Genomic DNA, 27525 nt, shown 5'->3' with positions numbered 1-27525 from the left:
AGGTTGTGGTCATGTTTGTACATATTGGGCAGCAAGATAAGTTCTGTCTCCTTCTCCCAGGAGAAAGTTTAACTTAGAAATTTCATTCAGGTCTTTGAAATTTGGGATTATATAGTTAAATTTGTTAAAGTAAAGGTTCCTTGTGTCTTTGAATGCTTCACATTGTAGGAGAAAGTGCATCTCTGTCTCAACCTCACCTGTCAAACAGTGATCACACGTTCTGTTTTCTTTTGGTTGCCATGATTTTTTGTGTCTTCCTGTTTCAATTGCCAATTTGTGATCACTGAGCCTGTACCTGGTTAGGATCTGTCTCTGCTTTCTATCTCTGACAGTAGAGAGATATTCTGCTAATTTATAATCTCTTTTTAGGGTCAAATAACATTCTAGTCTACTTTGGCTTTTAGTTTCTTCTTTCCAATGTTCCAGATAGGTTTCTTTGCATTGTGCTATGATTTGCTTGACTCTGATTGGTGTTTGGAAGGCAGTGTTGTTCTGAGGCTGCTCAGACGGTCTCAGACGTGGGTCAGTTTGCCTCAGTACCTATAGGGGACTCTTCTCTGGGCTCAGCTCGTGGGTTCGGAGGGCTTTGGAGTGAAGTGTGTCTTGGGGGCTGGATTTCAGGTGGTTAAAAAAGTTGAGTGTTCTCTTTTGGATGTTAATTATCAGTGGGTATCTGCCTAATTCTGCTCTGCATGCATTTGTTGGTGTGTTTCTATGTACGTGTAAAATGTATCTGCAAAATTCTGCATGAAGAGATTCTGTTGGATGTTTGTCCCAACGGGTATAGCTCTGATGACTGAGTGGACCCCATATTTCACTACCACTATTACTACTACTATTTTAAGCCAGATTTTAATTGGAATTTGGAAGTTATAAAATTTTCTCTGCATTCACTGCCATGTTGAAACTCCCTGATGCTGATATGGTTATACCAAGGTAGGTATAGCTCATGCTGTGTTCAATGACATCATTATTAATGGTGAATTGATGTTTGTTCTCCTGACATCTCTCTCTCTCTCTCTCTCACACACACCTCCACGGCTTCTGCGTCTCCCTGTTATAATCCGTTTTGGAAACTGCATCCCAATTACCTCCCAAACTCTCCTCCTCTCACACCTGTCAGCAATTCCACTCATCAGTTGCCCCGATCGGCCATAGTACACGGGGAAAACCAGAACCGGCCTGATGTTGCACCGGAAGTGCTCCCCCATAGCAACAATTCCCGTGCACAAGGTTCCGGCTCCGGTCACCCCGTGACACTAGCCTTTCTCCCTCCCTTGCTGATGACGCACCATATACTTCCTCAGCTCTGTGATGTTTAAATGTTATCTAGCTGATTCGTTTCTGTTCATGATTTCTTCTGGTCCCTGCATTCCATCTACGCTGCTCATCAGTGGAAGATATCCCTGTCATACCACTGACCACTGCATTCTGCACCTTTCAAAAATCACAAAATATTAACTTTTTCACTTATTGCACAGTACTATCACATTAGCACTAAAAGCTAAATAACTGTATTGTACTTTCATTTATTATTGTTTAAATATTGTTGTGTAAAAATAAATTCTTCACGTTGAATCAAGCTGCACATACAGACTATTTAAATGTATTTACTGTACTATCAATGTTGCTCTATTTATTTGATTTGATTAAACTTTATTGTCATAACACAAGTACAGGTACAATGCAACGAAATGCAGTTGGGATCCAACCAGAAGTGCAATAGCAGCAAGTGCAAAAGGTTGCATAAGTGCAAGACATAGATATGTACTGAATATATATATTCATATATGTACAATGAACATAATATACAGACGGCTATTACTATAAACAAAATTTTACAAATAGATATATACTATATACTATATTTATAAATACCCACCTTCCACAACACAGCAGCAGCATGGCTACAAGACCTACCAGGGCCAGCTACGCAAGAGCATCCAGCTGTTTCCACTACTCCGTTATTTTGTATCATAACCCACGCAATGTGATTGGATTTATTTATGGTCTGACTCAGCTCTACCTCCGCTTTTAAGAATGTGAACTGCTGATGAGTATGGCAAAGAATTCGACCAATTTTGTTACTGTGTAAATAGTTGTATGTTTCCGTGCTTTTATAATTTCTAAGCTCCTCGCCGTCGACACCCTCAGACAAAACAAGATAATTGAATATGTCAACATATTCAACATATGACTGCTGGCCATTGTTTCATATCATCAGTCCAGGAGGTGGCGCTTGTCAGCTTCTTAGGATGAGGGACAGACAAAGTTTCATTGTTTACGGTCTTCGTTAAGTAGTCTAGCCCGTGCTGCCACCGCGAACTAATATTAACATTGCTTGTTGCCATTATGAACATTAAAATGATGTAAAACAGATTACAACTTTCGTTTGAGATCTGTCCAATAACGGCTACTTAAACGTGTCAAGCCGCGAACCGGAAGTTCCGAGCATCCTGCCTACGCGCACGCGCAAAGCATAACGGGTATTTTCGCGTTCCGTGAAAAAGGTGAATATGTTTTGCCCTCTCTCAAATCAAGCCGTTCGTCACAAAATCGACGCCCCTCCCATGATTGTTGATTGACAGCAGCGTTTCAACACAGATCCGCCCTTGCTGAGCGAGCTGTCTGTCATCATAGTGCATTGTTGATATGCTGGAGCAGAATGGCGTCTAAGCGATTGTGGTGTTCTGTTCTTGGGTGTAATAATGAACACAGCAGTCATTTTGATGTTCCTAAATCCGAACCGCTGAAGATGCAGTGGCTGAGTTTTGTTTTTAAGGGAATATGCCCAAAGCATTGACGCTGGGATTCCCTTGCGGGGATTCCCCACAACGCCCATGCTTTCATGTTTGCACGAATCATTTCACACCAGACAGCTTTATAAACGAGGGTCAGTAAAGCTGGTTTTGCTAAGAAGCTGCTCCTGAAAAAAAGGATCGGTACCAACGTGTTCCTGCTAAACCTCCAGAAGAAGTGAGTGTAACGTTTTATTAACCTTTATATTAATATTTATATTAATCTTTGCAAATCGCTTGCACGCTTCAAGATGAATGCGTCTAAGGCAGGGGTGGGCAAACTTTTTGGCTCAAGGGCCACACTGGGTTTTAAAAATTTGACAGAGGGCCGGCCCAGTAGCAGATTATGAAGCACGATCTCATGAAAGTGCGTATCTATACCACAAATTTTATTTCTTGTGCCATTTATATGCCAAAAATGTGTTTTTTTTTGCGTGCATATGCTACGCACTGTAAACTCCTTAGGATTAGGGGTGCAGAGTGCGTGCCTATTACAGGCCATAAAGTGCATATCATATGCACGCGAAAACTGCGTATCATAAGCACTACAAATACAATTCGTGGTATTCGCACTTTCACGAGATCGGGCTGAGCAAACAGACATTTACGTTGTGGCAATGTCTGTGCGAAATTCAACAACTGAGAGACGATATTCTGACAATACATTTTTTTATGCTAGATATCCCCCATTTAGCATGTTATGTCTTGATGTTAATTTTTAATTAGTCAGATGTTAGATAATTATAGCCTATTTAAATATTGTTTATCCTTATTATTATTTAATGGGCCTAACAGTAAATTAGAAACAAAACACCTGCAAGTGTACACTTAGAAGAGTAAAAATGACAGGTTACGTTAATTCAACTTTATTAAAACTGCATGGCAATCAATTTGCACTTCCAAAAGTCATACATTTGTGGAAAAAAACGAAATAAACGAATATACAAATTTATTTTAAGAATAATAAAATAAAACATAAAAAGCAAAGGCAGATCAGAACATTTAATGAAAAAAAAACGGGTTCTGTACATGGCAGACAGGGGAGCGTAGTCGAAAGCCGGGCGATAAGGTTGGTAAACGGAATCAGTCAGGATACGTCCACAAATCCAGAGGAGCAAATAAACTAAATAGCAGACAAATCAAAGGAAAAACTAAGGTGTGCAAGCGGTTACCAAACATTTTTTTTTCTCTGTGAGTTTCCAAAAAAGGAAAAAACATTAACGTGCAACAAGTCTATGCGCTCAAGTCGCTGTCTGTTTGGTGACGCGTCATTGCTTGTTACGTGACACACCGCAGCCACAACAGCGCTGAATGAATGATGATCTGCTTTTATGTCATTTTTCCTTTTTTACATTTGTTAGCTATGGCATGAAATATCTGATATTCCGATTGTCAAATATATGCAACGCAATATATATATATAACGCAAAGTATTGCAAGAAAAAAGGCAAAATGAATGCGATCTTAAGACAATTTTTTTAAATACTCGGCGGGCCGGATTAAACAGCCTAACGGGCCGTATGTGGCCCGCGGGCCGTAGTTTGCACTCAGGGTACATTACGGCATGTTTTCTATGTACGACGTTCTCAATATAATTCATAATCCCACGTTTATAATGAACAACGCGTTATGGTTATTGTTATGGTAAACATTAATAAACCAAAACAAACAAATAAAGAGTTTTTTAGCTCAGGTTTAACATTTCGCTCAGGTTTAGTAAGAGTCCCCTTTAGTAAGGTATTCCATGACCACACCGCCCTCTATGGCTGGAGATAAAGGAGACAGCCCACTTCAGAGAAAGGGAGATTTAATGGTCCTTTACAAGCCTATAAAAAAAATGTAATTTGGTTATTTTAAAGCTATAATGGCATTTGTAAGAATAGTTATAAACCAAATATGGTATTCAAAGATATTTATAGAGACAGTATCTTCTGCTAAAACTATTTAATGTAAATTTAATGGCTAAGGGCTCTCAGCAAATTGGTCTCCAAAAAACCAAAGCAGTGGGACAAAGACCTTGATGCTATTATGTTTGGACTAAGAACCAAAAAAACAGATGATGACAAAGTTATCTCCATTTTATATGATGTTTGGTCGTGAAGCACGGTACCCTTCTGAGGTCCCTGAAGATTATCAAGTGGGTGTTCATTGTCTTCTTTGTTTTGTTCCGTTTTTATGTGCATGTATTGCATTCAGTATGAAGTTACATGAATTTGAGATGATCAGGTATTTTGAACTAGAAGCAAATGTTCCTTTTTTTCAGATTGACAGCTCTGTTGAAGCTGCCATAGGAATCGAACAAATGACTGAGGGTTTCCTGAAACTTGATGAAGTTCTTCAAACTGCCCTTACCCACAGTGCTCAGGTCCAAAAAAGAATGACAAGGAAAGAACAGAAAGCAAAGAAAGTGAAATTCTCTGTGGGCAACAAGGTATGGAGGTATAATGTTCGGAGCCAGCAGAGAAAAGGCGGAAAATTGGATCCAAATGTTTTAGGTCCATACACAATTAAAAACATTAAAGGAAAGAATGCTGATCTGATTTGGCCAAAATCATCAATATTGACCACTTGAGATTGTATACTGAGGAGATGGCACGCATTCCACACAAGATTGTATCCGAAAGATCAACAGCACCAACTGCATCACAAAAAACCTGTCCAGCTGCTGCATCACCTGTCATTGTAGCTGCATCTTTACCATCATCCCCTACCATCTCCAAAGTGGCTGCATCACCTGTCTCCGCATCTGGATCTGTGTCATCATCATCTACCACCCCAGCAGTACAGCACCAACTCATCAGCAGTAAGTCAGCATCAGAACAAAGTCAAGGTATAAACCAATGAAAGTTAAAGTGGTGGTTGATTATGATTTCACTTTTTTAACTTTAGTTAGTGTGTAATGTTGCTGTTTGATCATAAACAACACCTGCAAAGTTACAATGCTCAAAGTTCAAAGCAAAGGGAGATATTTGCTTTTAAAGAAATTGCTTTTTAACTACACATAAGCTACATAAATTCATCAACTAACCATTCAGAAACGTTTTGTTGCATTCTACAAGTTGTCACTTCTTCTTGAGTCTCTCCATCATTGTCTGAATCCGGTTTGAACATAAAAGGCTAAAAGTTTTTGAAATTTTCAGTGCATGTCTGTGTGAGTGCAAGTTGTTGTAGGCTACAACAACTTGCACTCACACAGATTCAGTATGAACAACAACTAGGCTACAACAACTTGCACTCACACAGACATGCACTGAAAATTTGGCGGAGGCAGGATTTTTTCATAGGGGTGGCCAGGCAAGGGCCAGCAACCAGTCTGGGGTGGCACAGAAATCTTAATTATTTTATCATAAAAAATTATTTGATAATGTATTGGACTGTTTTAGTGCCTACACAACTGAATAAAGTTAATTTGTACTTAATTGTAATTGAGATAGTAGTGAATTAGGAATTATGGAATACTGAGTAATTTTTTTATTATTACCCACCACCTCATATTAAAATGAATTAAATAGTAATAAAAGGGCACACACTGTAGCTAAAGTTCAACTTGCTCAGTTAGCTTGGTTCTGGTTCTCAAAATATCCAATAGCTTGTTCTACATTGTTGCATCTTCATGGATGAGATAACATGCAGATAAATACTCTAGTCCAAAGATTATTTAACCTTCAATGCGTTTTATATAATCAATGAACTCTTCAACCAATTCTGAGTTTGTAAAAAAAAAGTTTAACTTTCTATATTAGTTGTCAAAATAAATAATTGCAACAGTTCTATCATACCGAAATTAAAAAGGAAAACAAAAGTTCTCTTTTGAATCCCCATGTGCAAGAATGTGAACAAGGCGGAAGTCAACAGCACATAATGTAAAATGTTATGTTTTTCATAATGTAATGTTGCCAGAATGTAAAATTAGTTATTTTATGGATTTAAAAATTATCCATTTTTGTTTGTCCTTTTCAAATTAATGCAAAATGATTGTCAAGTACAAATGCACAGTGCTCACATTTATTTGGACATTAAAACATTACATATCAGTTTGTGCCTTATATTGTGATCTCACATAGCAGAATATTTTAATCCAGACACGTGACGCATATAGAACAAATACATGCATGCAGTTTTGACAGCTTTAATCGCCTTTTTGATTCTTACATGAGTTAATTGACGACAACTACGGCTACAGCACGCCGCATTTGCGCAAGCACAGTAGGCTACAACGGCTGTCAGCCGTATGACAGAAAAGTTAGTTTGTTTTGCTGACATTTGGCCTGACAACATCTCATCTTACCGAAGATAGCCAACTGAATAAGGACAACCCCCTTTTCTCAGCATCTGACATAAGTGTCACAAGCTTTCACACACATCTTCTAAAAAAAATAGCATCAGAAAAAAAGAGAATTACATTTGTTGTTGACTGCACACTATTCGACTTACTCAAAACGGTCTCGCAACCCACCAGTTGAGAAAGATTGACTCTATATTTACTATGTGCATATCACTGTCTCATGTTCTGCTGAAGCTCATTCGGCACTTGCTCATTTCCGCACTTGTTTGGCTTGCGCCTGGCGCTGAGGTGAAGTTGGAGTGTGCGTCTGAAAAGTCTCATGTTTTTTTGTGGTCTTAAAGAGACGGTTCAGCGTTTTAAAAAACGCAATTTTTGTCAATAAAAAAAGAGACAGAAACAGCAGTTGTGAGAGGGGTGGCCAGGGGTGGCCGTGGCGTTTCGGGCGTACGTGCTCAGAAAAAGTGCATCATATCAGAACAGAACGCCAATGAAATGTTTACCTGGCAAAGCTTTAAAGCACGAGCAAATAATGAGACTTTCGTGATTGTGAATAAGTGCAGTATCCTGTGAGTTTAACTCTACCGCTGCATTAACATGTGATGTGAATGTACATCAAGTTTTACATTATTGGGACTGAGGCGCCAGAACTGCAGCTGATAGAATCCCATATGAAAAAAACCTGCATGGTTCATATACAGCAACCATATATCTTCCTTACATAAATCGACCAGAATTACCTTCTGTGTTTCATGTAAGGCCCATACATGTCTTATACAAAATCAGACCGATTATGGCCACTTTCATACTAAATAGCACACATACAACTTGTAGGGGATTTTTGCGTTATATATGACTACTGTTAAAAGACTTATATGAGTTTTACATGACAAAAGTATGCAAATGTGTATGGTATTAGTAGAAATATATAAAACTCATATATAAATCATTTAAAGTTCTTATATTGAATCATATACTAGTCAAATTAAAGTCATATAAAATTTATACACATTTTGTGTCATTTGTTTATGTGTTTCATACAGATTTCATGTTTTGATGACCAACATCTGATTCACTTATATGCAGTTGGCAAAATTTTTAAATTGTACAGTGCAGAAGCCGGTTTGAGGATTACTGTCAGAGTATCACTGACCTTTATGAAGACTGTTAATTTTCCTAAAGGATTTGAAAGAGCAGTTGAAAAGCAATGACATTGTAACACTGTGTATTTACATTAACTGTGAACTGTCTGGGCCTGTTGTTTGTGAACAAAACAAATCATAACATATTATTGCAAATGAACAAAGTTGAGTCAAACATGTTTCTAGAACAGTGATTAAAATGTTGAAAATTGGCTGGAATATGTTTTTGTATATGTGACATGAACTCTGGTGGTGATGCACTCTAAAAACTTTTAATATGATTTACTAATTTTTTTGGTGAAACATTTTTACACTTAGAATACTGATTAGCCTAGATTAAGCAGTGAAATCCATTACATGCACTGTATTAACTGAGTAAATATAAGTAAAACAAATTAAATAGATCCGAGTAACTGCATTTGGTACATTAACAAATAAAATTGAGTCGAAATAATGGGGGGGGGGGGACATTTAGAAACAAATATTTATGAGTACTATTAACTGTGTTTATATGCCAGTAATATTAACTTTTTTATTTCCTCTAAACCTTTGTAAAAATATTCCATACAACCACCGGTATAACTACATGACATTGGCCTTTATTGTCGATGCGTAGCCTACAGCAATACAGCATATTTTATACTATTTTTAACACGTATACAATATTGCCTACATTTAAACTCATGTAACAAACATTTTCGAAGTAAAAATTAAACATTTAGGCCTAAACATTCAAGTAATTCAAGTGTAATCAACCGGTCTGTTATCCAGTATCCACCGGATCAGTGCTGGTTGCCGTGCCGGAGACGGACTCGCCTCTGCGGGGGAACCTCTAACTTTACACCGCCGTCCTGCGTCACCCACAGCCGAAAGATGCTGCGACGCGACTGACACTATAGCCTGCCAATAAACAAACAGTGCACAGTTCTGAGGACATTTTATCATCCAAATTAGTTATATTCATTATCTTTAGGAATATAGTCGTGTGTTTTTTATGCAAGGCGTTACAATCACGGGAAAAGGCATGCGCGAGTCGACACTCGTTTATCTCGTGAGTAACATTGCGTCTCTGTATGTTCTTTCGCATTAAATAAAATGATTTAAAGCACATTAATGATTATACAGATAAATAAAAACATACACACACCTGAATTTCACAGAGGAAATGCACCAATTCAACGACGCTAAGAAGAGAAGAGGAGAACTCTCTGAAGACTGGAGAGAGCTCAAACAGCGCGCGCTCACTCAACCGCTGAGTGTCGTCAGAGGGTGGGGGAGGGGTGCATTGTTTTAATTGATTTAATTTTATGCGTGTTAAAAATTAATAATATTGATTTTAAGTAATAGGCTATTTGTGGTTCTTGAAACAGATCAGTTTAATTATCCATTCCCAAATAATGTGATGGAAATTTCACAAATATATTAGAGCTAATATATTTGTGAAATTTCCATCATTTCTTAGCTCTAAGCGTATTTTAAATAAATAATTGCTTAGTCAAATACAAAATTATTTTAGTGAAAAACTTCAAACTGTAAATTTCAGACAAAATTAATTGTTGGAGTTTTAGTCAATTATTTCGGTATGTTCAACTCAAACTATCAAGTAAATGATATTCGGAGATTTTATTAAGTTAATAAAGTTAATTATTACTGTGATATTTACTAAGCCACTGAATTATTTTTTAGAGTGATACGCATAAGAATCACTTCGACATTTAGGAAAGTTTTATGTTTGTAGGTTAAGAATAGAACTGTTGTATACCATAGTTGTTCTGTGATAAAGTTTAGAGAAATTGTCACAAATGAAAATGAAATCTGGTGATACAGGATTTAAAATGAAAACTGTTGATATGTGAAATATGCAAATGTATCTTTTAGAATATACTCTAATAAATAATTTTGTAATTAAAATGTGTGCTTGTGTAGTTTAAATGTGTTTCATCTAAGGCTGATTATACAGTATGATTGACTACAGGCATATACTTAGGACAAGATAAGAGCAAGCATGAGTGAAGTACAGCCTTATACTGATTGGTAAAGTGCACTGTGTTTTATACACGTCCATGCTGGACATTCATATTAAATTAGCATTATTTTCCTATGTTTTTACATCATGAAAATCTATATGGCTTTAGTTGTATGTAGGACATATATGACATATATGATTAAAAATACATTAATATTATGCAATTTATATATGTGGTTTTTGCAGCATATATGTCCCTTACAATATTCTGTTGGAACATAAGAATCACAGATGTTTTTAGCAAACCTTTTCCATATGGGATGTGCGCTGTAGCACGATACTACCATATTTTAGTTTCCATGCTTATTGTGTTTCCACAGCAATGTTTGTGAGTAAATCTACTGAAGTGGCCACCATAACAGTGGAGTGTGATGTGTAAGATGAGAAAGCAGAGGTTAACGCCCGTTTCACACATACTCTGTGTGCAGTGTGTATGCGGTGCAGGAGCAGCACACGCTATAGTGCTTTCACATATGCTGCGTTTGCAGTGCATAACTCATCCGCGGCTGTACCACAAACACATACTCACTATTTTTATTTCAAATCCAGAAGTTATCAGCAACTTTTAAAAAGTTTTGTCAGCATTGCGATTCTCTTTATACACATATACACTCTTTAATAGACGTATTCATGTTTAAACACAATTTAAACAACATATTATTCAATGCAGATATAAATATATATTTATATATTAAGTTGCTCAAGCAAGTGGTAAAATATTTAACCATGTAGTACTTATATTAAAATCGCAAACATTTTAAATTAAAACTTAAAATTGACAAAAACAGCCGATCTCTAAATCTCTAAATAAGATAGTTATAAGATAGACTCCAAACTAATAGTTTCTCTGTGGTCCATGTCAGGACAGTCCTTCAGAGTTAAAGCTGATGCTGTGCTGTCGATAGTTCTACCAGTTAAAAGGATAACAACAGGTACACTCAATCCAGAAAGGCAATCCATGAAAAAAAGAATAGTCGATCACACTGCCTGCCATCTGAAAAGGATTGCTGTCATGCAGTACATCAGAAGCTGAGGGGACACGATGGGCTTTCTCCCCGTCGAAAAGCGTTGCAACAAATGAGCCTTAAAATCATTAGTAATTAGCCTTTTTAAAAGTATCTGTAAACCCAAGAAGTAATTGTTTAAATACACACTTTTTTGAACAACAAAACCTCACAACCCTAAGTTTAACATGAACCCAGTCTTCAGATTCTGCATAACCATAGATAAAACATGGCGGTTCACTCCAGTACCCAGAGCTGCATCCCCTTAGAATCATATAAGTACAGTAGAACAACACCATTTATAGTTTGTGAAAAATATGTATATATGCTTCATGGTCAAAAATAAATCTAGTGCTGTGTCCCAATTCGCCTACTTATACTACGCCCTAAAAGTTCACAAAAAGTACTCTTTTTGTGAAGAAAAGTACATACTTTTGAGTGTGTAGCAAAAGAGTAGGCAAGCTTTGGGACATACTACTTCGTCATCTTAACAGACAGATCTGTTGCGTGCATCCTGTCACCGTAAACCACCCTGTCAATCATCTTGTCACAGTTAAAATCCTCCATTCAATCTAATTTAATAACTACCGTTTCGGAGAGAAATGTAGTTGCACTTTCATCTGCCAGTCGTGGGTCTTTCATGTGGAGAATCTCCTCTTGTGTTTGCAATTTGAATATAATGACGCATTTAAAAGTTAATGGCTAAACGTATCTTTACAAAAGTTCACAATGCTGCTGCAGATGCAATATAATGTAGGCAACATTGAATAAATACATTTTCGTCAGGTTAGATACTGATAATTACTCACTCAAACCCCTTTAACTAAACCTCTCTACATAACCGCCAGACTCACGCCTCCATGTCTGTAGGTTTTTTTTTTTTTTTTTTTTTACACTTTTCACTCGTGTTTGTAGTTCTAACCGAATCCTCATCCAATGCGCAATGGGTTGTGGGCAATATTAGCCGTTAGAGTGCGCATCGATCTGCACTTTGGATTCTGACCGGAAATAGTAGACCATCCAGGTATCTTTGGAACACTCATTTCAACACTGATTAAGTAATTCCTCCAGGAACAAGTGGCATGCCTTCTGGGGATCCATTTCATTTTCCCATCCTTAAAAATTAACCACAAAACAAGTGGTCACACATCACATATTATACTCACCTCTTGTATGAAAAGAAATGAGGGAGAGGGAACAAGTTTTGCGCTAATATTTTTCACATTATTGTACATTCTACTTGGAAAGCAATAAAATACAAAGAGTCCCTGCTTCCTCCTCAGCTATCTGCACCTCCTGTTAGGCCCCGTTTACACGTACATGGTTATTTTGAAAAACGGAGACATTTCCCTTCGTTTGCACCCTTCGTTTACACGCAAACGGAGGATTCGCCAATGAAACCGATTCTTTCTAAAAACTCCGGCCAGAGTGGAGATTTTGAAAATCTTCGTTTGCACGTTTGCATGTAAACAGAGAAAAACGGAGTTTTAGGCAGCGACGTCACGGAATGTGACCATTTTCGGGATTCTGATTGGCTAAGGTGGGCTTGAGCTTCTCGTTACACTGCCACCTACAGGTTTGGCATGCTCTTGACAGCATATACACAGGTTCGTGTGCACGATGTTATTTTTGAAAACGAAGAGGGGAGAAATGTCCGTTTATGAAAATAGCCATCCACGTGTAAACGTAGCCTTAGTTTGCAACTGTAACAGAGTTATATATATAGTGTGTGTGTCTCCACTTGCTAATAATGATCTGTTAAATATTCACACTGAAAAATGATTGGATAGAATAAGGGTTAATAGGGTTTCCTATTGGCTGGCTGGTTCTCTGTGCGCCCTGTGTCGCAACTATCAGTTCACGTGTGTAAGGCCATCGGTAAGTCGTGTGATTGAGAGCTCTGTAATTCTGTCTGTAATAGGGATGGTAAGATTCACCGATTCGCATCGGTGCATAGGCATAAAAGCTAACGATGCGATGCATCGATTTAAATAAGTGTGCATCGGATAAGTTGGCATTTGTATCGCGATGCATCGTTTCTAACATATTTGCATCGGTAAAAAACGATTTATTTATTTATATTTATTAGTAGATGCGCTATACTTCTACTATTTAGAAAGTGATCAATCATTTGTGACCAATATTTTATTATGTAACTGCTGCGTCCACAACGGACGCGAATAGAGCGTCTGGAGCTAGTGCCCAGCTAGCATGTATAATCGGCCCGAGCGCGGCTGCCCCGCGGCGCCTGCGGCTTAGACTCGGCATCGGCGTGTGTTAACCGGGCCGGTGGTGGGCCGCAGCTCACTCTGGCACATGCATTTTTGTTACGGCTGTAAAGCACTGGGCCGATTCCTTTTCACCGTTCTGGTAAACAGGCTCTGGATGTATGAGCTGGACCACTTCTGGAAATGACTCGGCTTAGGTTCATTTTAATGTAGCAATAATTAACATTAAAATTATTTTAAAATTGACGTAAATTCCTGACCCCATCTTATAGTTCATTAATGTCTTGACTTGTCCAAAATATGTTTTGCGTATAATAATAATAATAGCCTAGTTTTACAGATCATTCTATAATATTATATAGCAAAACTATTTAGTTGTCATGAATATGTATACGTTTATGTATTTTAAACATGCACAGTGGATAACAGAAACAAAAAATGCCGACTAAAATATTTTTCTACCGGCCAACATTTAATATCCTGTGTTTACTTGGGTTAATAGGATGGGTAGCCTACATTTATAACGTCTTGTTAGTAACATTGAGTTTGCATTTCACAATACAACATGCATTGACGGCTGAAGTTGAACTCGCTCGGCTCAGAACCTTTTGCCAGCATGAAGCCGATTTCAACGGCAGCGAGCGTCAGATCGCATCGCTGGAGTGACGTGTGCGGGTGAAATAAAACTTAACGCCTGACTTGGAATCCTCCCTTTTCGATCCAGTGCCATTGCGGGTAAGTCGTGTTCAATTTCATATATCAAATTTAACGCCGAGCAGAGTGTCAATTGAGTTCCTTTAACATCCTATATTATCTAGTTATACATTTTGAACTGTTGCTGATTATATGTTGATTATTATCGATCCGTTTAAACTGTTCATGGTCTTTGACATGCTTCCCTCCAGAAAAGGAATGAAATAATTTAGAATTAAATTAAGAATGAATAGGACCGTTATTAAATTCTTTATCATGTCAGAGTAGCTGCTAGTTAGCAGCTAATGAAAGTGGCTCCGATTTTTATGGCGCGAACGAAGCTAAACATTAGCTAGCTGCTACGGCTTGGCAAATTGTTAGGCTAGACGCAATTTTTATTGAATGTAATTTACGTGAATAATATTTACGAGCACAGTGATTTGTAAAAAAGAAGTGGAACTAAATGTTAGCTGGATTAAGACAATTCACACTGCACAGTAACGGCAACAAAAAATCCCCATTTTGATTTTTTAAGAAAATGTTTATTATTTTACTTATGTAAACTGGTTGGGACTTGCTGGGGACTAACGTTATGATTGGAGCAACTCCATAATACAACTGCTGCGTTCCAGGCAGGATTTTGAGGTCGTAAATCACGACTTCAAACCAAGACTCACGACTTTGGTGCGTTCCAGGCAACCTAACCCGTGTTTTTACAACCTTAATTACCCGTGAAAAAGTGCACTGGAACGGCAGTCAAACCTGTGACTTCCCGCGTGAACTCGTACTAATCGATGTACTCCCAGTTACGAGCTCTGACGTCACATAGTCGGGTTACAGGTTGCCTGGAAGGAAGCATCAATGCTCCAAATATATTGTCTATTAATGTTCTGGGTTGTGAAGATATTGAAAATGTGCAGACCGTCCGCTATTATGTGAACGCTGTGACATGACGTGGTCGTAAAAGGCATCTAATGGTCTTTTGCACGGGGCTGTATGACACTCTCGAGTCTCGACATTTAATAATACAAAACGAGAAGTCGTTTCTGAAAGCTGCCATCTTTAACTTGTATTGTTGGTTCAAATGAATGTACAATATCTTGTGTTTTCCCGTGGGTGGCTGACTGTTGGGGCAATTTGTGAACGTGACACTTATTTTTCATGACATTCTGAATAACGTTAACGTTACAACGGCCAACTTTTGTGAGATAGGGCTGAGTCTGACTGCAGCATGACAGTCTGAGGCCGGAAGTGAGCGCAGCAACGTTTCAAAGTTTAAAACAAAGTTATTATAAATATATTTTTAACGATTTTATTGAAAATATAATATATCTAAAATATAAGAATTATGTTTTTTCCTATTAACAAAATACAGGCCTATACTGCAACAAATGTTAAGTTTTTTAAAAGTTAAAATTATACTTGATCCATTTGTTTTGTTGAGTCAAATGATTAATGATATATTTTGAAACAAAGAACAAAGCTTAAGCGTTATTTGAAAATATTTTTTAATACTCAAACCATTTTACAACTAACCTTTTTTTTCTTAGACCATAAATTATATGATAGACTGAAAACTGTGAAAAGTGAAAAAATAAAAACTCCATACAAATTGAGTTAATCCTGAGGCACCTTTCATCTCCTACCTACTAACTCCAAACCTACTCAAACTTATCCTGTGTGTTTGCATGTTGAATGGGATGCATTCATAGATCAATATTATAATAAAATATAAATACAGAAATATATAATTGGTTGTTTTGTAAGCTTACGTTTTAGTGTGGATTGTTTATGTAACCTTTACGTTAATGAAGATAATTTAATATTTTGTCTACTCTATATCATGCAGAAAACCATCTAATTCCAAAGAGACTAAAATTAAATATGTGTATCTGATTCTGCGTTCCAGGCAACCTGTAACCCGTGTTTTTCCAACACGGCTATGTGACGTCAGAGCTCGTAACTGGGAGTACATCAATCTAGTACGAGTTCACGGGTGGGAAGTCACGGGTTTGACTGCCGTTCCAGTGCACTTTCACGGGTATAAGTTTGTAGAAACACGGGTTACAGGTTGCCTGGAACGCACACAGGTCGTGAGTCGTGGTTTGAAGTCATGATTTACGAGCTCAAAAACCTGCCTGGAACGCAGCATGAAATGCAATTCAAGTTGCTTTGAATAAAAGCGACTGCCAAATAGATAAATGTAAAATTATAGGCTATCTATTGCCACTGTACAACTACAGATGTTCACACCTCCATGAACAGCAAAGTGGGCCTTTTTAAAGTGGATTTTAATGGGATTATTTAATTTGTCTGTTTAAAAATACCGCCATCACAAAAAGGGCAATGAAAATTTCTGCAACATGTTGTGCATTGCTCAAAGAGGAGGGAGGGGCTAGCTAGCCTCTGTTTTGTTTGATAATAGTTCAAACATCAACAAGAGGTTACGCCAACTGGGTTCGCTGATAGCACCTTTAATGAATTGAAACTTTTCTGCACAAGTAACACAAGGAGCCCTTCCATTTCGGGCTGGGCAATATTATCAATGACATTGTTATGCACATCTCATCAGTAAAGCCGGTTCCTTGATTAGTAGTAAATCACCATCACCTGCTTTCAGATGGAGCGGTATTTACTACACAGAGCCGTAGTTCACTCACTGACAAGCTGAGCCATATCACATTAATTATCGCATGTGTATGTAGTAAATGCCACTCCATCTGAAAGCAGGTGATGGTGATTTACTACTAATCAAGGAACCGGCTTTACTTACGAGATGTGCATAACAATGAAATCGATAATATTGCCCAGCCCTACTTCCATTTATACCTAATCTGCATTTGTGTTGTTCACAGATGTGTATGAGATTGCCTGTGCAAAGCTGCTAGAGGCAACAATTACCTCTGATCTAAACACTGAAGAAGAAGAGGATAACAGGCCAGAGTACATGAAGAGAAATAATAGGTAGGAGTGTCCTATAATTTCCTTTTATGGCCGCTTCAAAAGTTACAATATAACTGGGCAAACAATTAGGCAATGCCTTACAATGCACTCCTGACAAAACAAACTTCATCATTTATAAATTAATTTATTATTCATTCCAAAGAAAAACTGACATCCCTATGTAATCAATGATAGAGGCTGTAAAAGAATCGTATCCAGCAGTGAAGAGGAGGAAGAGGAGCAGGGTAGGACTGCTGCACCTTGTGCTCCAACCAAAAAAAAGAAATCTTACACTGCACTTGCACCAGTCCCCTGCATCCCATATCTTGGTGGTAGGCCTGTTACAATTGTTACAGTGGTTTAGATTAATCTTTTATTAAGCATCTGTGTGAAACTAACACAACTGCCAATTGTACCTTTGTGACAGCTCTAGGTGATGGGAGTCAGCTAGCTGGTCAAGGCTTTTGGTCACCAGGCCATATTTCAGAGACCACAGTTGATTTCCCTTCTGATGGAAACAGCTCAGCAGCAGGTCCGTGGGCTTCTTCCCCGTCAGTGAATATCACAGCAGCGGCTAGTCCACCACCGTGGTCTCCAGTCTCAGTCTCCACTACCAACAGCCTGAGGGCTCCTACTGACACCCCAACTTATGCAGCAGCTGGCAGTAGTCGGTCATCAGGCCAAGATAGATATCAAGTAAGAAGGGCAAGAAAGCTATGCTAAAGCTTATGGAAATAAAAATTCACTTTGGTATGTGTGTAATGAGATTAAAACTTTTTTTTTTTTCATAGAACACTCCACAAGTACATGACCCTCAGAACAGGTCTTCTCGGGAGGCGGTGCCTACAGGTAGAAATTTTACAAAGCGATCCATCTCTGTTTACTCTGACATATCTACGTACAATGTTTTGCTACTTTATCTGCTTTGCCTGCTTTTTCATGTCTTACAGCAATTGCCAAGGAGATCCTCATCCAGCTCGACTCTATCAGAGAGCAGCAGTTGCTCATCCTGGTGCAGCTCCAAAAAATCACCAGCAGTCAAGCTGTTCCAGACGTCATACCAGACCCAACACATTTTGGGCTCCCGCTTTCAACTATAGAGGAGCTACAATGCTTGGAGGAGACATTAAAAAATCCAGATGAGAAGAAAAATCTGGTGAGTTAAATTATGCATTAATCAAATAATTCCTAAAAGTCAGTCCCCACTCTCACTCGCGCTATATTCCTTAAATCACTAATGATGTACATGTCTTTTATTTCAGACTGTTCTCCTTGGAATGATTGGAGGCATGACTCTTAAAGACACTGTGGGAAGGGTCCTGAGAAGAGCAATGAACACTTCACTGGCGAGACTCATTAATTGGAGTGGGGCCAACCGAAAGCCTGCGTTCAAAGGGCTCACTTTGAAAAATGTGGTTCTGGGTAAGTGTCGGTGCTGTATTTGTATTGAAAAATTGTACTGACCATGTTTTTTTACTCCAAGCGACAGTGAATAAAGTATGTAGGTGCACCAGTGCAACTGACCCGATCAGGTTCTATGGGTGCACACTAGGGCTGTCAAAATTACTCAAATGACGTTAGAATATTCCCTCTAAAAAAAACACACATTCCAACATCTGGTTGCACATTTTGTCAATGTTGCGTTACGTCAATAACAAGTAAGGGTTGCACAACTACTAATTTCTGCTAGTCGATCTCTTATCAAAACAATGATTGTTGTTTATTTTGCGCGCTCAAGTTTATTTCATATGTTCATATAAGTTTATCCTATCGTTTATGTTCATATAAGTTTATTTCATATTGTGCAGCAAGCGCACTCATAATGGAAGCGATGCGGTCACGGCTCGGTCGTTTTTGCCAGGCACGCTCAGGTAAAAATTTAAAAGGAACTGAATAAGATGTCAAATATAACCCTCATGAATAAAATCAAGTAGGCTAATATTTAGGCAGAAAGAACAGTTCACCTAATAAGTGGAGGCTTTAAATCATTTGTGTGGCAAGTGTAAAACTACATGTTTACTGGTCTAATTTGCCATTTAAAGGCATTTCAAAGAAGTAAAATGACTGGCTAAGATATATCTGTCAAATATAATAACCATGAGCGAAATCAGGTCATTTACCCCAAACAAAATATCATGACTTATGTCTATTTACAGGTTATGCCCATTTGTTTCTGATAAAAGGAGTGTTAGATGTGTATAAACTGGGGCAATACAGCTTTAACACGATGCACGCTGACTTTCGGCTCATTCAAGCCAGCAAATTTGCAACGAAATACGCTTCAGGTGTCTTTCACATATAACATACCCATGTCTTAATGCCAGACCCGCAATATATCTTTTTTTTACATAACTAATTCAAAGTAAAATGTTGTTTCATCAGTCATCTATATCTTCAACTGCTGTTGGCTCACAGTGTGTACGTGGTTAAACATAACTCGTGGCCACAAGAAATAGATGTTTTCTCAAAATATGAAGTCGATGCCACAAGATAAATATATTGTTCCCTCAACATATGATCTCGAGGCCACGACTTTGCATCGTGTGGCCACAACATGATGTCGTTACCGCAACAAAATTATCTCGTGGCCACAACTTAATATCCCACGAGATATTATGACGTTCCCACGACTTAATATCAGGTTCCCACAAGTTTATATGTTGTGGCCACGACAAAACTAATTGAACCGAACATGTCCCTTCCCGGTCACCATACAAATCAACTCAGTCAAAATCAAGTTTGTTTAGTTATGCAAGATCGCAAATTATCTTCTAACAATATTACAGACATGACATGATTGTGCAGTGATATATTAAGGGACTTACATTTTAGGGACAGTGGTCAGATTTATGCTCTGTTTCAACAAAAATAGTTCAAAACAAAATCAAAGCTAAATGTTTGGGCATCTCTAAACAAGTGTTTCGTTAATGAATGAATGCGTTTTCATATTAATCTAGTGAGTCTATGATTCAATCACCCATTCATAAAGACAGTCGCTTGCTTTTGTCACTGAATATTCAATCGATTTGTTTAAACTGGAACTAAGTGGCAAAGAAAAATGGGGCGTGGCAACTGCAGGACAGAGAGGAAAACTTCCAAACACTACTGATTTCATTTGATTGGTAACTTTTGTGTCTTATTATTCTAACTCTATTTATGAATTTGTCATAAAAGATGAAAATTAATGATGTTAAAAATGCAATTTGACAATTTATAGTAAAATATAAATCCCCTTATAAAGGGAAGGTGGATTTGTCATTGATCAGAAGGTGCTTCTAAACTTTTTAAATTAAAAATAAATGTAAGAGGAGAGGAGAGCCCTGCATCCAAATTAAGTTTAGGATCTCACATGGTAATGCTGCCCTCTTCTATCTTGTGTTTTTCTCAGATGCAGTCCGACGGAATGCCCTGACCAAGGATTCCACAGAGAAGGAAATTGAGATCCTCATCACCAGATGGCTGCAGCTTGCCTCTGATAGGGATGGTGGCCGGAGCCAGAGGGCAAACAGGCAGACAACATAGACCAAAGTGTGTGTGTGTGTACGTGCGAGCGAACGTGTGTGTGTGTACGTGCGAGCGAACGTGTGTGTGTGTACGTGCGAGCGAACGTGTGTGTGTGTACGTGCGAGCGAACGTGTGTGTGTACGTGCGAGCGAACGTGTGTGTGTGTGTGTGTGTGTGTGTGCGTGTGCGAACGAACGAGCGTGTGTGTGTGCGAACGAACGTGTGTGTGTGTGTGCGAACGAACGTGTGTGTGTGTGTGTGCGAACGAACGTGTGTGTGTGCGTGCGAACGAACGTGTGTGTGTGTGTGTGTGTGTGTGCGTGCGTGCGTGCGAACGAGCAAGCATGATGAGCCGACTATGGTTAAGTGTGATCCAATAAAAAAATGCATTTAATGAACCTGTCTTCCTTGTGCTGTTTTATTTTCAGTTGATCTTGCATAAATAACGGTTGCTAAGATATTTTAGTAGGCTATTATCCTGACATGAATGAATTAAATAAGGTTTAAATAAGCCCTCTCACTCGGGGTTCCGCAATCGGGCCGCATTAAAACCGAGCGCTCGCAGAGCAATCGGACCTAGATTCATGCCGAGGATCGGCCGACTGTTTAATCGGGCCGCGTCAAAACCGAGCGCTCGCAGAGCAATCGGACCTGCCGAGGATCGGCCGAGTGTTTAATCGGGCCGCGTCAAAACCGAGCGCTCGCAAAGCAATCGGACCTAGATTCATGCCGAGGATCGGCCGAGTGTTTTTGCCTTATTGGGGCCGCTGTAGGCCCGCGCCTTTTTTGCTAGCTGGGTGGTTTCCATGTTAAAAAGACGCGTTGACGCGCGTCTGGTGGTCTTGCGGCGCGATAGACACGTTTAGCACGGCATAAAGTCATAAAATAAAATCGGCATAAAGGCATAAAATCGCGCACGGACGCGATTTCCCCTCATTCGCGTCTCATCACCATTACTCAACTGTTGCTCAAGCGCGTTCTCTCATCACCACTGCTGCAGCTGCTATGTGAATATGACGCATCACAACACTACGGAGTGCGAGGTGTGTCATGAGAGTCACCTACAATCTTAACGTAGTATATATATATATATATATATATATATATTTGCATTTGAATACAGTTATGAACGTTTATTTTTTATTATTGTTTGTTAAAACAGCATCTTCTTTCAGCTGAAAAAAAAAATATATTTTTTTTTGTGAAAACCAAATCTTTTGTTTGTGAAAGAGCCATTAAAAGTCAGGCACTTAACCTACTTTATGATTTGCTGTATGTCTGATATTTATTTTAAAATAAATAAAAGTTAACTATCTATAATTGCATAGCATCATATTACATTGAATCGCATCGCGCTGAATCGCATCGAAATCGTATCGCACCCGTCATAATAGTAGTGAATCGTATCGCATCGCATCGGTAGCTGCTTATATGTATCTTTAATGTATCGTATCGTTGGCTATGCATCGAGATGCGTATCGTATCGGCCTTAGTTATGGAGATGCCCATCCCTAGTCTGTAATGATCTGTCAATGAAATGTGTGATGTATCATGAGCAACAGCATATTTATTCGAGACCAAGAAAAGCGTTATATATTGATGAAGAGAGCGAAAAATGTGTGTTTTATTATAGCGCCAGCACGAGGAGTGTCGTATGCTGAATTATTTCAACTCACTCTGTTACACAATGTTTTCTCAGTGAATAAAATTGATGGGAGAAGATTTCTTGAAGCAAGAGTTTTATTGAAACACAACACAACGCAGAGAGGACAAGAGACCAGTTACACAACCAAGTAATAATTACTGATGAAAAAAAAGTTTACAGTTTGTCTAATAATTTTTTTTCTAAATGTAATGGTTTCAAAGAGCGCAAAATATGGTCACACTGGAAGAACAATGTTAATGCGAAGTTATATTCTTTCATGTCCTTTGATCATATTTTATAAAAAACATTTAATTTTGAAAAATTAACACTTTCATAGTTAAATTTACAATGAAAGTACTTTAGGAACTTTTTACCGGTAGTCTACGATGATTTTTTCACCTTTTTAAACATCATTATACATGCAAATATTGCTGATTTGTGCTTGTCCCACACCCAGACTTCTGACCTTCAATAATGAAAAAGAAGTGTAAAAAAATGATGTATCTATTTTTTTTAATATGACTGAATAAAGTATCAGTAAAAGAATCAAAACATAATTGAGGTATTTAAGGTCAGACAACTATTAATGTGATTTTATATACAAAATATAGTTGTCCCACAGTATTGCCGTAATTTCCACCACAACGCTGTAATGTCCCTTTAAAAAGTTTTTTTGAAAGATTGTTTGGGTAGTTTCTATGGAGATGAACAATGACATCACAGTACATGTCTGACATGGAGGAGATTTTAAATTTCTTCAGCAACTTGGAGAAGAAAACTCAAGGTAAATGTTGCTTAAAATGAAAATATTTTTATTGTATGTCATTTCCAAACATGGCGTAACAATAAATGAGTTTGTAAATAAATTGATTTTTTAACACAAATAGATGTATTTTGCATGCATGCAATGCTAACTACCAATTCATAGCTAATATGTAATACTAGCTTGGATTTTTTTACAAAATACTGTAGGATTATCATTTCCACCACCATCATTTCCACCACATTACCTTCTTGGGTGGAAATGAAAAAGGTGAGGTGGAAATGACATTTATGCTTACAAGGTGGAATTCATAGATTGAGTGGCTACATATGAATATTTTATTTATTGAAATGTACAACGCTAATGTATTTATTCAAATATATATTTGTTTAAATGCCTTTTCATCTATTTTTAAGATGCTGCGGAGGTCAACTGGATAAAGTTCTCACTATTTGTGGTTAAAGTTGTTTACAGTAAGACTGTAACTGTTCATCTGGTTATGGAACCAAACAGACTAATGACTAATGATTTGTTAAATGGGTTTCAAATAAATGTTTTGTGTTTTTCTACATGGATGTCCGTTCATTGTCATTTCCACAACACCCAGTCATTCCCACCACCTCATAACTTTTTAAAAAATATGTACAAAATTCTAATCACTCATTAAAAATTTCTGCATAGTTTATGGGATAATGTTCCACTTAATGTAATAACACAAGTAGTTATTTTTCTGAAATGTATCTAACCAATGCAATATTATATTTCAGGTTGTGCTGGATGTAAGCTTTGTGTTTGGGCCTCGTGACAATTAATTTACTTAATTCACAAATCTATGGTAATTGCAATATAGGTATAAATTGGTAAAACTATGTGTGAAAGTGGTCTTACACTGTTAAGAAATTATGTATATCATAATAATTTTAAATAATAATCAAATATTTGCATGTGATGGAAATGACATTTGTTCAGTGCGGATCGGAAAATATGTCAAAAAACACCAATTTGTCTTATAATGTAAGTGCGTTCTCTTATGGATCATTAAACTAGACTAGTTATATTTAACTGTTAGACTGTGACAATTTTGATTTGAACACTTTTTTTTTACCTCAAGTTCACAAGGCCAAAAGTGCCCATAGTTGAAGAACCACCCTGTTACTGATTGTGTCTGTGAGGGTCCTGGCTGTTCCTCTGTTGAGAAAGTGTCATCAAATGTAGCCTCTCTGAAAATGGACATGCCACTACTATTCAGAATGATTTCAATAACAAAACCAGGTAAATGTTGAATACTACATCTCCCTGTTTTAACTAAAAGCATTTGTGGCTACGTTGCATTAGCCTTCAACCTTACAAGTATAACACAAAAATTGGATCCAAAGTCATGCAATTACATTAAACCTGTCACTGCATTAGGCCTATACGGCTGACTTCGCATATGTAATATGAACATTCAAATATTTAAAGAGTTTATACATATAGTATAACCATGTGTGCACTGCTTACTTTTCTCCATGATATGGAAGGACATCGGATGGAAACGAAATCTGACAGATAGGACAAATCTGCATACATAACAAGTGTCAATATTGGATGTAGTATATTATTAGTATCCTATTGTAACATAAAACATTATTATCTAGAAAAGTATAATTTTTGTCAACTAATGCAATTAAAAAACAGATTCATTTATCTTGTGTTGCCTATGATTTGTCTTCACTCCCTCTGACTGCTCAATTGGCTGGTCAGTTTCTGCACAATCCTCCTCAATTATAGTAACATCAATTTCAGTCTCCTGTTAAAAAAAAATAGAGGCACCGTATACACTAGAAATAAGAACACTTGAGAGTCAGTTAGCTAAAAAAATAATTTGGTGCAATCAATACTGTGTATTTTATCAGGACATAATATTCATTTATAATACTCATTTAGCTTTTCATACTTTTACTTCTTTTATGTATTGCTTATAGTTAATATGTTTCCTGTACAGCTGCTTTGTAACAATGACATTTTTAAAAAGCGCTATATATAAATAACATTGAGTTGAGTATTCTCTGACAGTTCCTAGCAAACATGCTATGTTGAAACATTCAGTTGTACACATTAACTAAGAGGCGGAACAGCGCTGTAAAAGCATACATTAAAATACATATTGTATGAGTTTCTTCACAGTGTTCAACATGAAGTGGCAACAACTGCAGAGGAATTTTTTTGCCACACTTCATACAGTTTGTCTGTGGCATCTTTGAGAATTCCACTGAATCATATGGCAGTGGTTCAGTAGACAGTTCCTCCTGTAAAGGAGCTACATACTGTGTGAGTTCTGTATGTGGGAAGAATGTTCTTCTGTGGGAAGAAGCGAGTTCTTCACATTATTAGAAGTGTATTTCAGGACACGAGTGGAATATCCTTCAGTGTCTGTGGGAATAACTGACAGCTTACGCTGCCCACAACCACCTTTTTTTAAAATCAAAGAAAGGGCGTTAGCTTTCATGTATATAATTTCTAAGCTCTACAATACCAAATTATTAGTCTAGCATTTTACACCCATATTTACACCCAATCGAGCGATTTGTTTGCGAAACTAAAGAAGCCGTTGAGCATCTTCGAGAGGTTAAAAGGAAATTGGATTGACCGTCGCTTCTCTATCGTCATTGTGTTAAACCCGCCAATAGCGCCAGGTGGATAAGCCAGTTTGTGATTGGTCCCCGCAAATTTGTAACGGAAGCAGGATAGAAAAATTTACTGGTTTCCAGCCTGAGCTGCAGGGCGAAATCAAATTTCCGGCAGATCGGGCTGGGTTTACCCAGTCTACCAAATTATATTTGTGGTAACAAAATCATATTAAGGCATACTGTAACGTTTTCCCACTCTCTTTGTTTGGGGTTTTTTATATGCTGGGGTGCCAGACAGGATTTCTGTCATTAATTCAAGTTCAATTTAAGAAAAACGTACAAAGGTCTTGTGTAGTCAGATTTAACTTTCACAAAACCAGGTCACTTAATGAGATAAGAATTTTACACCAGTAATCAATACAATAATACATCGTCACAATACAACACCAGTTAAAATCAATAATGTAACCATTTATAAAACATCCGACCTCCTTCTAGACTTTTTATTTTTTGAAATTCATCCTCAAGCTGAGAAACAATCTAAAAACAATAAACAAAAGCAGCACCACTAAGTCTACAACATGCTACAGTTTGCTTTTTGAAAAAAAAAAAAAAACCTTTTGGGAGAAAAAAAAATAACACATTACAACTCACAAAACAGTTTTTATTAACTCTCCCTGTTTGAAGTTGTCTGGAAGACTCAGAAGTTTTTTTTTTGTTTTTTTTTACCCAGGCCTGCATGTGCAAACTCTAGGTCTTCTGTACCTTTTGGAGTGACAAGGGCTGGTTTACTGTACGTACACACCGCCGCCGACTTGAGCTGCAAAGAAGCTCTGGCCGCCCTGTCAAGGACGCTTGTCAAAAAGTACAGGAAAGCTTGTTGATGCTTTGGCCGCTCTGACGTAGCAGCATTCTATGTTCGATCATGGGAGAAGAGAAGAGTCATACCATGAAATGTAAACAGAAAAAACAAGCAATACATTGACACTAGAAACCTGAAGGTGAGTGTGTGCAGCCAGGGCTCTATGATGGTTAAACTGTGCAGTTAATCCGCAAATCACATGCGTCAAGGGCCGGGGAGCAGCTGGCCCATACGGTTAATGAATCACGGATCAGCTATGATAGCCTACCTATTCTTGACATCGCACATCCTGCGATGTGACTATCGTGGATTCGTACATCGCGATATCGATGCTTAAACGATATATCGTGCAGTCCTACTGGCAAGACAGAGACAAATTTGAGTATCTATCAGTACTAGTTAAAAATATTATAAATCATCAGCACACATTTCACCAACTCACTGGAGACACCATCTATCCCAGCTATTTTATCCCATGCCTTGTTCTTTTGTAACTGGTCCCTATATGAAAATAACGTCATATCATAAATGATAGGAAACCCAGCAACGGCGATGATCAGCTTCTCCTCCATTTTCTCGGAACTAATGTTTTGGTAGGAACGAAAGTTTACATCGTATGTTTCTCCGGAATCAGCCAGCGTGAAGGACGTCTATATTCCGATTGGTTGCTGGCGTTTTGCCACTGCTTGCTGCTGAACTGCGTCATAGCTCATTACCATAAAGTTGAGCTACTTTCAATTTTCTGACTGACGTCGGCGGCGGTGTGTACGTACAGTTAGGCAGCACATAAAATACATTATTTTCTCACAGGTTGTAGGTGTTGACATGAAATGTCTTTTCCCCCTAGGCTGATCATTTTTGAGACTTGAACATACCAGGGAACTGCCTAATGTCACCACACATCAAAGAAGAGAACACAATTTTAGACTCATAAAACACACACACAAAAAAAAATTAAAAAAATATTATACAGTTTCTCAGTGACATGTCATCTTTCATTACAGTTAGGGTAACAACATTTTAAAA

The 27525-nt window shown here is 37.8% G+C and overlaps 1 protein-coding gene and 1 long non-coding RNA gene across 3 annotated transcripts in view; one reads left to right on the top strand and one right to left on the bottom strand.

Annotated features, from left to right (window-relative positions):
• LOC311087205 overlaps positions 1-27525 on the bottom strand; it is a 46855-nt gene that overhangs the window by 10242 nt on the left and 9088 nt on the right. The gene's annotated exons all lie outside the window — the stretch shown is intronic.
• On the top strand, positions 5388-20674 carry LOC311087022 (uncharacterized protein; the record flags this gene model as incomplete). The annotated part of the gene is made up of 9 exons (XM_084120277.1): positions 5388-5601; positions 11112-11180; positions 17029-17137; positions 17312-17448; positions 17544-17812; positions 17908-17965; positions 18067-18272; positions 18379-18538; positions 20505-20674. The coding sequence occupies 9 exons, from the start codon at positions 5388-5390 to the stop codon at positions 20636-20638; spliced, it is 1356 nt and encodes a 451-aa protein (XP_083976403.1). The 3' UTR covers positions 20639-20674.

The sequence above is a fragment of the Abramis brama genome, assembly GCF_963993115.1.
Source record: "Abramis brama genome assembly, chromosome: 7".
Classification (NCBI taxonomy): Eukaryota; Metazoa; Chordata; class Actinopteri; order Cypriniformes; family Leuciscidae; genus Abramis; species Abramis brama.
This window is presented reverse-complemented; position numbering and strand designations above follow the sequence as displayed.